Source organism: Podarcis tiliguerta (assembly GCF_965153285.1).
Source record: "Podarcis tiliguerta genome assembly, chromosome: 2".
NCBI classification, from domain to species: domain Eukaryota; kingdom Metazoa; phylum Chordata; class Lepidosauria; order Squamata; family Lacertidae; genus Podarcis; species Podarcis tiliguerta.
The window spans coordinates 55,271,958-55,285,057 of NC_139535.1; the positions used below are offsets into that span (position 1 = coordinate 55,271,958).

The 13,100-nt window shown below is 48.1% G+C and overlaps 1 protein-coding gene across 2 annotated transcripts; it reads right to left on the reverse strand.

Moving 5' to 3' along the window:
- Positions 1 to 94: 94 nt before the first annotated feature.
- On the reverse strand, positions 95 to 9,885 carry LOC310672744 (uncharacterized protein). 2 transcript variants are annotated; one of them, XM_083430392.1, is made up of 10 exons: positions 8,908 to 9,884; positions 8,312 to 8,490; positions 6,890 to 7,095; positions 6,390 to 6,527; positions 4,786 to 4,969; positions 2,787 to 2,880; positions 1,899 to 1,997; positions 1,598 to 1,688; positions 605 to 811; positions 95 to 259 (listed from the first exon to the last, which is right to left on the reverse strand). In XM_083430392.1, exons 1-10 carry the CDS (start codon positions 9,008 to 9,010, stop codon positions 103 to 105), a joined length of 1,458 nt encoding a protein of 485 aa, XP_083286518.1. In that variant the 5' UTR covers positions 9,011 to 9,884; the 3' UTR covers positions 95 to 102. The 2 variants fall into 2 exon arrangements, with proteins under 2 accessions (XP_083286518.1, XP_083286519.1); XM_083430393.1 differs by lacking the exon at positions 6,390 to 6,527 and having other exon boundaries at positions 8,908 to 9,885.
- Between the last annotated feature and the right edge of the window lie 3,215 nt (positions 9,886 to 13,100).

Sequence of the window (13,100 nt, forward strand, 5' to 3'; positions counted from 1 at the left end):
CCTGTGCTGCCATGCGGCTCCTAGTTGGCTCGGCTAAATAAATGTGGCTGGCTGGTTTATCTTTCTTATCTTGGAGGACAGAGGCCATTCACTTCCTGTGGCTTACCTGCAAGCACATGTCTTCTGTCTTCCATCCAAGAAGCAGAGGCTAGGACAGAGGTTTGCACTCACCGGGATGAAGCTCTCAAACTCCCAGAGATAAATGTTCCCGTCAGCTGCCGACACCACCAGGATATTCAACTCTTCAGCAAAGAGAGCCCTGGCAAAGGCCCAGGGCTTCATTAGCAAGGCAGCAACTACCTTTCATCACAGCCAACATTACAGAAGCCAACTCTCTCTCCAAAATTAAATCATGCCCTGTTCTGGCCAGCTTGGTGACCATCATCCCTGACCATTAGTCATACTAGCAAGGGATGATGGGAGCATGGCTCCAACAATATCTGGAGCATCACAGGTTGTCCAGTCCTGCTGCAAAGCAAATGGTGAAGGTCTGCCTGATCCCCAAGGAAGAAAGGGCAGTCCCTCGGTCTCTTCAAGACAAATTATGCTGTTGCCTCTCTGCTACAGTAGCACATACTCTTGGGCAGAGCACAATGACAGATACCTAGTGAAACCTATGCTTCCTTTTCGCGTGTCTTTCGCTGCACTTCGGAACCTGGTGTAGCCACTCTGCTGCCCAGCGGAGGTCTTTCCTGGCTTTCGAGGGGAATCTGGACGAGGTTGTGGCTTCTCCTTGCCATCCTCCTCCCTCTGCTGTGCCAAGGGGCCTCTTCTTTCCAGTTGGGCTTCACTTAGGTGGAAGGACTCCCTGCTGAAAGAAACAGAGACACACAGGATGTGGGGGGGGGGGAGTGTAGACCTGTGGCTGTGGACAGGGTTGTGGCTGAGGATGGGTGAGAAGGCTGGGAGCTCACAACGGCATGAGGGGCAGATGGCTGCATGGCTGCAGGACTGGAGCAGGCGGAGAATGGGCAGCTGCAGAGGGCAGGGAGCACGAGGGACTAGGATGAGCAAGTGTCTGCTTGTCCGCAAGCATCTCATCTTTGTACAGCACTACTAACCATGACACGGTTAGAGCCAGATGCTGGAGAAGAACAACTTTTTGAAACTCCACCACAGAGATGGGAAATTTGCGACCCTCCTGATGTTGCTGGACTCTTAAGTCCCATCAGTCCCAGCCAGGGTGGCTGATTGACAGGGATGATGGGAGTTGTAGTCCAACACCCCCCTGACTTAGTGAGAGATGGCAAGGGAGACTCCTCCCAGATCACAGCATTCCTCCAACCACGTCTCTTCCAGGGGCTTGTGTTCTAGGCCAATGGCAGCTAATGACCAAGGGTAACACATTTAGCAGTTAAGCTCCTCTATTATTCTGGAAACCAGTAGATAGCTTCTATCTGGACACCAAATAGCACAGACCTGCTACACTACAGAGTCTCCTCTGGCAGGGGCTGTGCTTCTTCTCCTTACCAACAGAAATCTGCTGCTCTTAGGCCAGCCTCTGCTCACTGCTGTACCTTGCAATAGGGGCTTCCCCAACCCATGTCACACACCAGGGACTGGCATCTCTTCTTGGTCTGTGGGGATGAAACCTTACCTGTAGATGAAGGGAGAGATGTAGCTCTTCTCCCACTTCTGTAGCATCCCACTGCTGTCCCCACTGAAGAGCAAAACGGGCTCCTTTTTGGCTGGTGGAGATACATTCAGAAGTTCAAGCAGGGGCAGTAGGGGCTTCAGAAAACCAGACAAAGGTTTTATTGCTGGACACATAAAACTCAACCCCGGCTCTTGTCCCAGCCAGATAAGGCTCTTCTAGCTTTGAACCTCACCTGACGGAGCTTGTGCATCTGGGGCTGGAGCTGTTGAAGTTAGATATATATATATATATGGCTGCTTACCATAAGCTAGGCATTCTAGGGGGTGTTTGCAAGGCAGCACTGTCAGGCATCCCAACTCGCTGTAGCGCCAGACGAGTATTTGCTGTGGCTTTGCTGTGCCTGGAAGAAGGGAAAGTTCTGCGTTTCTTAAAATTACTTGGGTTACTCTAAAAAGCTCTTACCATCCACTGAGCCTTATAATATCTCTGAAGAAGCTGAGTGGGAAATTGCCTTGTGTTAAATTAGAAAAGCATGCATAGATCTCACAACACCTGTTTGCATGAAACCGGAATCTCTGGATATAAATCTGGGACCTGTGGTGGAAACCAACAGGAGCATAAGAAGAGCCTGCTGGATCAGGCAAAAAAACCTGTTCCCACAACAATTAACCAGATGCCCATGGGTACATTTAGTCTCTCCCACGTGCTATACCCACGCTGGGTCTGAATGCAATAAGCACACGAGCCTACCAAGGTCACCACCTGGTTCTGTGACGAAAGCCCTTTTTTTGTACTAATTAATCAATTTTTACTACTTTTATATCATGCCTTTCTTTCAAGGAGTTCAGGGCAAAAGACCTAGTTTACTCACCCCATGTTTTCCTCACAACAATCCAGTGGCATAAGCTAAACTGGGAGAGGGTGATTGGCCAAGGAGGCCCAGCAAGCTTTGTGGCTGAGGGGTGGAATGAACCTGGTTATCTCCAATGCCAATTCAACGCTTTCACCACTGGGTGCCATACTGTTCTAGTATCTTCCACTAAAGCTATTTTCTCCTAACTGCATGAAAGGACATGGGCTACAGATAAGAAGAGATGCTGAATCTAACATTGGCGGCTGAGAGACCAGGTGAGGCCTTGTATTGCAGATGTTGGGGGGGGGGGCATCTGTACTCTATTGGAGAACTCACCTATCACATGCCTCGAGTCTGGCAGGCTGAGAAGCTGCTGAAGAGCAGGCCCATCTTTCTGTCGGCCTTGGAATGTGGATATGAACTGTGAAACCTGAAAGCAGATCAGCACAAAGAATTCAGAACAGGTTGGCCATTTAATACCTGTTTCTCCTTATTCTTCCTATAAATGTGGAATGGTACACAAGAGCCATCTTTACTTAGGGGTCAAAGACCTATCAAAAAGAGCTGTGCCAGTTCAGTGGACTTTTGAGCTTTGTTGAGCACATGACAGAACTTGGGAGGGAACTGTGAAATGCAGTTGGACCTGGTATTGAAAGCTACAAAGAAATGTAATCTTTGAGTATGTTTTTGGGGGAGTTTGCAGATCCAGGAATACAGTGTTAGAGGCGCTAATGGCTTTTGAAGCATCCACCCAATGGAAATAGCAATTGAAAAACATGTTCAGGAAGAGGCCCTGAGAATGGGAGGATACAACAGCTAAGGAAATGAGAAGAGACAGGATTTAATCTTCAGTATATCTGCCATCTGACATTTGGAAGAGGATCAGAGTAATTTTTCAATATAAAACGGCTGTGTATAGTTTTTATGTCATCTGTATCGTGTCATTAATCAGGCAAAATGGGTCTGATCTGTCAAGGTAAGGCAGCTTGTTAAAAGAAACGTGCTCCATCAAAGAGTGTTTTTTTTGACATGGGTAATTTTTCATATGATAAAAACTAATCAATATGAGGTGCTGAGGCCAACTAAGGACAGGCAATTCTACAAGGAAAAATCATCCCATAGAACAGCTCCCATAGGAACAGGGGACATTACGTACGTTGTTCCAGGTCAGTCTATTTATCTATCTATCCAGCCCAGTATTTACCGTATTTTTTGCTCTATAAGGCTCACTTTTTTCCTCCTAAAAAGTAAGGGGAAATGTGTGTGCGTCTTATGGAGCGAATGCAGGCTGCGCAGCTATCCCAGAAGCCAGAACAGCAAGAGGGATTGCTGCTTTCGCTGTGCAGCAATCCCTCTTGCTGTTCTGGCTTCTGTAATTCAGAATATTTTTTTCCCTGTTTTCCTCCTCCAAAAACTAGGTGCGTCTTGTGGTCTGGTGCGTCTTATAGAGCGAAAAATACGGTAATACTCTGAGTGGCAGCAGCTCCTTCGGGTCTCAGGAATTGATTGCTCCCATTACCTAGGTCATTTTAAGTGGAGATGCCAGGGACTGAACCAGGGGCCTTTTTTTGACACGCAAAGCTTACTATTGTACCCTCCCCTCACAAGGCACTGGTCCCCAGGCATCTTTTGCTGGTAACCACCAATAAGCCAAATAATGCCATGCATGGAGCACTAGGCTGCATGGCAGGCTTTCAATTGACTTCCAAGTCTGGAAATCTGTCCCAGACAAAATGGCACGTTAGCACATTCTGCAGAACCAAGTGATAAAGCTTTTGTGAGCTGCCCTGCTTCAGGCTGCTGTGGGTTGAGGATGGCACACTTGAATACGCCCCATGCAACTTTCACTCCTGCAGTATGAAGTAACAGCCCATGAAAAGGCACCCTACAAAATCCTGCTTCATGTGTAACATGGGTGAGCAACAGGATTCTGGGCTTATCGGTCCCCATTTGCACAGCATGGCCAAACCCTTGGCAGCAATTGTTTTCCACTAGGACTGTGGCCTTGCTGGAAGAAAACAAAAAACTGGACAATGCTAGCTTATATAGTCTTAATGCACATGCCTAATATACTAAGACTGCGGGCAAATGTGGGAGTTGATTGGCGCAGCCTGGTAGCGCATGTGGAGAGAGTCAGCTGGCTTATCCTCTTGGCCACAATTCACAAAGACAGAAAAGGAAAGAAAACACACTCCCTATGTATTGCCCTCCCTCCCTATGCTAGTTGAAGCGGACGCAATGCTAATCCATCACCAGTAGAGGGCTCCTTATAATAACAAGTTCATTGATCTTTAGGCGGAGGTGTACATGGAAATGCCACACTTAAGTCGCTCACTATTTCCCCAGACTGAGGCTCATAGAGGGTGGGCTGGGTTGTGCCACTGGTGATCCAGACGATGCCAACAGATGCCACGTAGCAGAGTCCAGTAATGTTCCCGGTGAAGGGGCCAAGGCGCTGGATGAGCTTCCCATCCTGGGACCAGATGCCAACTGTTTGGTCAAAAGAACCTGAGAGCACCCTGCAGAGGAGATCACAGACCAGAGGGAGGGTCAGGGAAGCAGGATTTTGGCAGTGCAGTGGAGGAGCAGGGCTGCGCTTGCATTTCCCAAGCAAAGACTTCACACCCTCTATATAAACCCAAGGCTCCCTTTCTAGTGAATCATTGAAAGCAGGAGAAAATATAACCTTTCTTTTTCCTTTAAGCAAAGTGTTCTTATTTTACACTTCCCCAAGCGGAACACACTCAAAGCCTCTCCCTCCTGGCCAGAGGTTCGAGTAACATCCTGTGGCTTCCAGTTCCTCTTTGTGGTAAACGTCATCCTTCCAGAGCCCTCTGGCTCTAGATCTGCTACTTAGAGCCCCAGCCTCTGCCACAGAAATCCATTCAGAGAAGGAGGCATCTCCTCCCGCTTCTCCTTTCCCCATCACCATGCTAACTTCTCAGGAAAGGAAAGAAGCTGCAAAGGGAGGGGGAGGGAAAGGAGGAGGGAGCAAACCCCAAATAGTATTTTTTTTTATTTAAAAAATGGAGAAGAAATATAACCTAGGAAACGTGAATCAGAGGGGGCGGAGGCAGGAATTAAGGACTGTAAGGGAAGAGAATTTATGCAGAGTACATTATAAAAGGTGGTAGGTGTGCATTCAGCGCACAGTGATTCTCAATTTCTGTATGTGAGAGCGAATTTAGCTCATCCTTGTTCCTTCAATTGTATGCTTCCATCCACACCACAGCAGATCTCTTTGGGCAGCAGGATTTGCCCTTTTGAAGTGAATAAAGAGGGAGTCCTGCTTTGTCTCCTTTCCCTGTCCTTATGCCAGAATGAGGAACTTTTTTCAGCCCGAGTGAGAGGCCACATTCTCTTCCTGGGGCTTCATGCCAGCAGTGGGCAGAGTCAGAGGGAAAAATGGGCAGAGTCATTGGTATGACTCCTACCTTTCCTACAGTAAAAGCCAGAGGTTTCTACGCATGCCCACAGCATGCCCACATCCAGGCGAACAAGAGGCATCGTCGCGACTCAACAGCATATTCTTGCCATGCAAAAGCACTTGAGGGGGATGCAGAGCAGGATCAGTCAAGGGCACAGCTTGTGGATGGAGGTGCGTGGCCTGGGACAAGTCCCAGGAGTCATTCAAAGAGGCCTGGAGGTCTACCCCTGGCCCTGCTTCTGAGGTTTCCCACCCCTGTTCTACATAGGAATTGTGGCACCAGGAAGCTGCCATGCAAGCACAAAAGTCTCCCCTCAGTCCGCTGCTGCTAGTACCTAATTGGCTACTCTTGCCTAGTACCTTCCTGTTTGGGGGGAAGGAGAGTCAATTAGATGCTGACCGGTCATGGGTCACGTAGCAGGAGAGCACCTCTTGACAAAGGCCTTCACACACACAACCCATTATCCAGATCCCACGGCCTAGGTGGCCTGCCCTTTGCACTGAGCTTGTACCTCGTGGTTTCTTGCTGCCGCACCAGCAGCAGGTGAGTGATGGCTGCACGATGGGCACGTGGGATGCAGTGCTTGGTTGTCAGGCCCTTCCTGCCTGGAGTCTGATAGGTGTCAAAGATCAGCAGCTTCTTGTCGTACCTGGGAAGGGAAGGGACTGTTGGATCTACTGAAGCTGGACTCTGAGGCTGGTGTGGCTTAAACCTCCCTGTGGTGGGAGAGAGGGAGCTTTGGTTTCAAAGCAGAGCTGCAGATTCCCTCCTTGGGAAAATGTGTATGACTCACTGCTTTGTCCTTCACAGTCATCCAGAAACCACATTATTACTGTCACCTTGCAGGAGGCCATCTCCCTCCCTCCCAGCAGGGCCTGTTTGATAAGGTTCTGCATGACGTGAGTCATATGATAGAAGCATTTCACAAAGCTGTAAGTATCACAGAGGGTCTGTACTTTGAACCCATCTGCAGACGGAGCCCATTCTTCACTCCCGCAACTCCCAACTTACCCTGCTGTGTATATTTGGTTGTCCAGGCAGGCGATGCAGGACACGATGTCTGTGTGTGTGTGCTCGGAAAAGCCCTGGGCCATGTGGACCACGTGGCCCGATTCTCTCCTTTCATCCAAGGGGAAAGCAATCAGGCGTCCCTTGCTGCCACAGAGCAGGAGATGCCGAGCCAGGCTGATGGACAAGGTGAAGATAGGGTAGCCTAGCTGGAGGGGGGTGAAAGCGGGGACTGGCTTGAGCGCAGGAAGACTGTGCACAAAATAATAGGCTCTAGGGACTCAGGGAGGCAATACTGCCTAGTTCTCACTCTGCAAGAGTCTCTGGAAGGGCCTGGTCTTACATAGATTTTATTGGAGTTAGACCAGCAGGGCACTCGAGGCCCAGAAGACAGCAAAATCTAATCCTGTTTTCAGTGCTTTTTAAAAAGAAATAAAAGGTGCCAGTACTCACCATGAAGTTGCTGCATTAAGTGCCACACTTTTAACATTTGGTGTTGGGGGGGGGGAAGGTGTTGGCACCGAAAACCCTTGAGTACCCCCAAGAAGAAAGCACTGCCTGTCTTGCAGAATGAACATTACACTTCAAGGGCTCAAATATTTTATTTATTCATTACATTTCTATATAGCCCTTCATCCAAAGATTGAGGGTGGTTTACAAAATAAAAACACAAAAATGTACAGCATACTAACAAAAACAATACCCCTCCCCCAGCTGAAAAGGTCATAGATTGTTTAGTTAGCCAAACAATATTTAGGAATCTGCCTTCTACCCCAGGGACAGGGAACCTGCAGCTCTCCATTTGTTGTTGGACTACAACTCCCATCATTCCTGAGGCTTGGCTGGGGCTGATGGGAGTTCTGGAAGGCCATCGCTTAGGCACTCCAGGTCTGCACTGACTGGCAGCAGCTTTCCAAGGTGTCAGACAGGTGTCCTTTCCAGCGCTACCTGGAGAAGCCAGGAATTGAGCCTGGGGCTTCCTGTATGCAATGCATGTGCTCTGCTCCTGAGTTGCAGTCCTTTATGGGAATACTGGTTGGGGGAAGTTCCCCTTTATCCTCAGAAGCCTCAGTTAGTAGGTGCAGAAAGTGAGATCTCTACCTAAATTGCAGCTGCAGCATCCCAGGAACCCCCAGAATTCCTTGAGCAGCAAGAGCTTAGCACAATCACTCTCTGACAGGGTTTCCCATACTTGGGGCTCCAGCTGTTTTTGGACTACAATTCCCATCATCCCTAGCTAGCAGGACCAGTGGTCAAGGGTGATGGGAATTGTAGTCCAAAAACAGCTGGAGACTCAAGTTTTGTAAACCCTGTTCTATGATATCTGGTCAATTCCATGCAATGACTTACAAACTTCAGAAAAGCAACTGTGTCATTATTCTTGGCCTGCCATGACCCCAGGATGTAATACGGTGTGGTTCTTACCAGGATGCGGTCAAGAACAGTGCCGCCTACAGCCCACACAAGAACGGAGCCATCATTGGAAGAAGAGAAGAGGAGTCGTGCCTGCACCCAGGACTGGAAGTGGGTGACTCGGCCAGCATGCTCCTTGGCGCAGAGGGACATGCGCCCGTTCTCCACGTCCCACCATTTGATCACTCCATCTATCAGGGCAAGAAGGGTGACAATACAGCTTGTTTAGCTAGGAGCTCGTTTCGGAAGGAACGTCTCCAGCTCATTTGGAGAGATGCCTTAAGGAAAAACCTGACGGGTTTTGAATGAGGGCACTGTGCTAGCATGGCATTCCCTGATGAGAACTCAAGCATAAATTCAGAGGTCATATGGGGACATGAGCTGAAAGCATGGAGATGAGACAGAAAGCAGACTCTTGGTTCAGGTGATAGATATACTGTGTTTGGGGCTGTACTCTTGTTGTGGGGATGGAAATGGTGGTCTATTATGTGATGTAACTGTCCAAGATTTGGGCATGTTGTACAAAGCAGGCATGGAAGTTGGGTAGAATTTAATGCTGCAATGCTCACAAAGAACTGGAAAAATGTACCTCCCTAGCTAGGACTCACCTTCAAAGCCTGTGAGGCACTCCCGTCGGGCTGAATGGTAGCCAAGAGCTGTTATGGGGCGGCGATGACGTTCTTTCACCTTCAGATGCTCTTGCATAGCCATGACTGAGATTAGGGCCAGAGAACACAGGGTCACCCTTCTGGCAGATTTCCAAGGTCTTTGGGGGAAGTCGGCTTGTTTGGCGAGGACCTCCCAATCGACAGAGATTGTGTAACCTGAAATTGCCGCTAAGTAGCAGGCTGGAAGCAGCCTCAGTATAATGAGCCGGCTTGCTAATAGTTTCCCTAGGGAATCTTCTCTGGACCCATTAAAAAACAAGCAAACCCAAGACTTGCCCTATGAACTTTTACCTGCAGAAAGCTTTTATTGACTGGGTGAGAAAAGTTGTACCATCTCAACTTTTCTCCTCTAACCTGCTGATTAAAGGACTCTTGCCCTCCTAGGGGCTTCGTGTCATCCTCTAAGAGCAAAGAGGGTCTGTTGAGTCCTGCACACGCATCCAACTCTTCCTCGGCGCGCGCTCTCTCTCCGCTCCCTTCCTGCGCCCATCTGATGAGGGAGAGGCGACGCTTCCCTCCACAGCTTCCCACCCTTTTCTCAGGCTGCTTCCTTCGCAGTCTCTGGGGAAGAAGAGCACCCAGCGGCAACGCGGCACCCTCCGCCTCCTTCCCGAGACTTGCCCGAATACGCAGCGCGCGCACCGAGGCGCCCGGGGACGTTTCTTCGAAGGCTCCGGCTGTGGCGCCTGTGGAGAGAGAGATGAAGTCGGATTTCTCGTTTATACTTCCTGCTCCTGTCTCCATGGAAGCAGAGAGGGCGGGAAGGAGCCAATGCCGAGGCTCCCGCCTTGCTGCGGCTTTTGGGCGTCGTGAGAGTCCAAAGCAGAGCCGCCGAGTCTCCCAGGCGCCAGGGTCGGCCTTCGCGTGCAGCCTCGGAGAACCGCGCGCGGCGTGGGTACCGTCCTGAAAGGCTGGCCTCTTCAAGGGCTCGGCCGGGTCACCTTTCCCTAACACCCGGTGTGGTGCAGGGAGGGCAGCTGCCCCCCTCCCCAATCGAGTAAATAAATAAAAATACTTAACTAACTGAGCAATTGCGTCGCATATAGCTCGGTTCTGCCCCCCTAACAAAAGTCCTGCGCCCCGCCTTAACATAAATCCTGGCTATGCCCATGACTTGCATTTTTATTTTCTTTCTTTAACGAGAGTAATATACTGCTTAATCGACAAAAACCTCTAACAAAGCAGCGTTGTTGTTATTTACTTCATTTGTGAATGCTATAAATGGACTTAATGCAGAAGAAGAAGAGAAGAAGAGTTTGGATTTGATATCCCGCCTTTCACTCCCTTTAAGGAGTCTCAAAGCTGCTAACATTCTCCTTTCCCTTCCTCCCCCACAACAAACACTCTGTGAGGTGAGTGGGGCTGAGAGACTTCAGAGAAGTGTGACTGGCCCAAGGTCACCCAGCAGCTGCATGTGGAGGAGCGGAGACGCGAACCCGGTTCCCCAGATTACAAGACTACCGCTCTTAACCACTACACCACACTGGCTCTCAGCACAGAGTATGGAGCTGGCTCTTCCTAGGAGGCAGTGATGGCCACCAACTTGGATGGATTTGAAAGAGGATTAGACAAATTCATGGGAGGAGGAGAAGGCTATCGGTGGCCACTATCCGTGATTGGCTATGCTCTACATCCACAGTTGGAGGCAGCAATGATTCCCAATAACAGTTGCATCTCTCTCTCTCTCTCTCTCTCACACACACACACAGGTTCCCTGGGTCTTTTCTCCCTGTAAATGTGGACAATCAGCTTCATAGTCCTTACAACACAGTCCCTTTTTGTTGCAATAGACTAAGCCCTCTCTGGAAATTGCATAGGCCTTGTATCACAGCACAACTGATAACATTGTGCATAACAGTAACTGCACAAATCTCCCATTATGAGGAAAGACCCCATCTGGTGTATTGTACCTCTGGAGGCAACAACCAGCATGAAGTTCACTGGGAATGTGGATATAATTTGAAGCGCCATGAAAGATACAGATCAAATGAACAGTAAGAGAATGGAAGATTATGAAAATAAAATATGAAAAGTTTGGCTGCTGCAGTACTAAAAAGGAATGCAATTTGCAACCTAAACATTTGCTGGAATGTCAGGCATGAATATTAAGTACTTGCTGAAGTACTATATATAGATACAAAACATAGCCAAGTAGGAGAGAACCACCCACAATCATTGTCCAAAGCTTGAAAAATTCAGACAAGTAGCAGATCCATTCTTCCTGCCTCTTGCTCCAGTTGCATGACATGTTCTAGAAAAGTGACAAGATGATTGCAGCACATATGACAGGAAGGAGGGGGACGTGGGCTCAGAGCTTTAGCCTTCATGTCACAGAGTCCAACAAAGCTGGAATCGAAAGCACTTGTATGCATTAATACACTTTCCAGGTGGGCCAGAGTCTCAAGGAACAGAGGCACTGGTACCTTTCTGGCTGTAAGTGTGGAGGGTGAGCAACCCTTTTCCTCTTTGGGACAACCTTCCAGGGCACAATGCAAATAAGTGGGGGGCAGGTGGAGCAATTAATACAATTTTTTCCTTTGTACACTTGGCTGGCTTCCATATACCCTCACACACTCCTCTCCAGGGATGGGAAAACGTGTCAACTTTGGCTTTCCCAATTTTTCATTTTCCCACTCCCACCAGCATCCAGATTCCTTTGCCAAGGAACCAAGAGAGGTGCATTTTTTGTACTCGCCCACCTGTGCTACAGGAGGGAGCCAACCCCCTGACCCCACCATCCACCAGCCTATCTCGGATGGCTGTTGTTGTCTGTTGAGAACTACCTGTTATAAATTACCACCAGAAGCATATTTTCCATAAATAGAGTGTTTTCTTCATGACTGATGCAGTCCATATAGAACCTGGGAACTTTTACCTGACAGATTGATAGACATCACAGGTAATAGTCTGTACATAAATGATGGGTGCATGTGGTCAATTTTACTTTAGACTTTGAACATTTGTTTTTAACCCAGTGCTCACTGCAAGCACTAATTACACATCTTCACGGGCAATCTTGAGAATGTTTACAATACAGCAACCTCCCTTGTGAATTCTCTACTACAATATTATTTGCAGTGCCTCCCATGCTATACCCATGGGGAGTACCATTGATTGTGCTGTGTTTGTATGATATGCTAGAATTTGCAGCACATTCAGGTAAGCTCATTAATGTTCCCAGCCTTGCACTGGATCAGACATGTCCAACTGTTACACTTTGGGAGGTCAGTGTATTCTCCTCATACTAGGCCAATGCCTGGGACAATATGTTTAGGTACTATAATGCAAGTGGCATTACTTAGAAGGAAAAGCTTCACTGCTCTGGAGCAAATATCATGTTTAAAGAATGAATGGGTGTTCTGAAATATATCCTCAGGTTGACAGTGATCCTTTACTTTCTCAGAATATGCATAACAACGCAATAACATTACTGTACACAATTACACGTTACAAGTGAAACTGGACATTTTTTTTTAAATCACACCTTGCTTTGAATTTGAAAGAATTATCAGAAGCTAGTTAAAGTTTTCATTGGAAGGGTCAAATCTATCTCAAAGGCTGCCAGCTTTCCCAGTGAGAGCCAGTATAGTGTATGTGTTGGTCCATGTCCTAGAATCTAGGACAAGGGTGGCCATATATCCTACTTTACAGAGGGCAGTCCTCTATTTGAAGGGCAGTTCAATCCAGGCATAGAAGCTAACTCCTAATAACTGAGGCCCTTTCCCCCCCATAAAATATTTCAGGGGGCTGCCCCCCCAAGCTGATGGACATTGCCATTCAAATGGTGTGTGTGCACTGCATCTTGTGATTGACTATGTGGGGTGAGGCTTACCTGCCTCCCGTATTTCATTCAAGTTGTCACCCTGAATCCAGGTTCAATTTAAAGAGAAAGGGAAAGCAGGAGGGCTTTTGGAATTGCCAATCAACAGTGTGCATCTCGAGAGTAGACTGAGCAGGCACAGGTCACCTGGCTGCAGTCCTCCCTGTGGTGAGAAGTAATGTATTTCTATTTAAATTTTAGTATTTAAAATTGGTACCTCTATATAAAAATTAGCAGATGCAATTATGTGTTCTCTGTTTCTGGCAATCTGTGCTGAAAGTGGCCACCCTAACTAGAACCATGAAGTTTGCTG

Excerpts from the sequence above, each read along its gene's own strand:
- LOC310672744 (XM_083430392.1), bottom strand. The coding sequence starts at position 9,010 with ATGGCTATGCAAGAGCATCTGAAGGTGAAAGAACGTCATCGCCGCCCC. Across the intron at positions 6,528-6,889 it reads AACCAAATATACACAGCAGG|GTACGACAAGAAGCTGCTGA; the intron begins GTAAGTTGGGAG and ends TTCCCTTCCCAG. Across the intron at positions 1,689-1,898 it reads CCTAGAATGCCTAGCTTATG|CCAAAAAGGAGCCCGTTTTG; the intron begins GTAAGCAGCCAT and ends TATCTCCACCAG.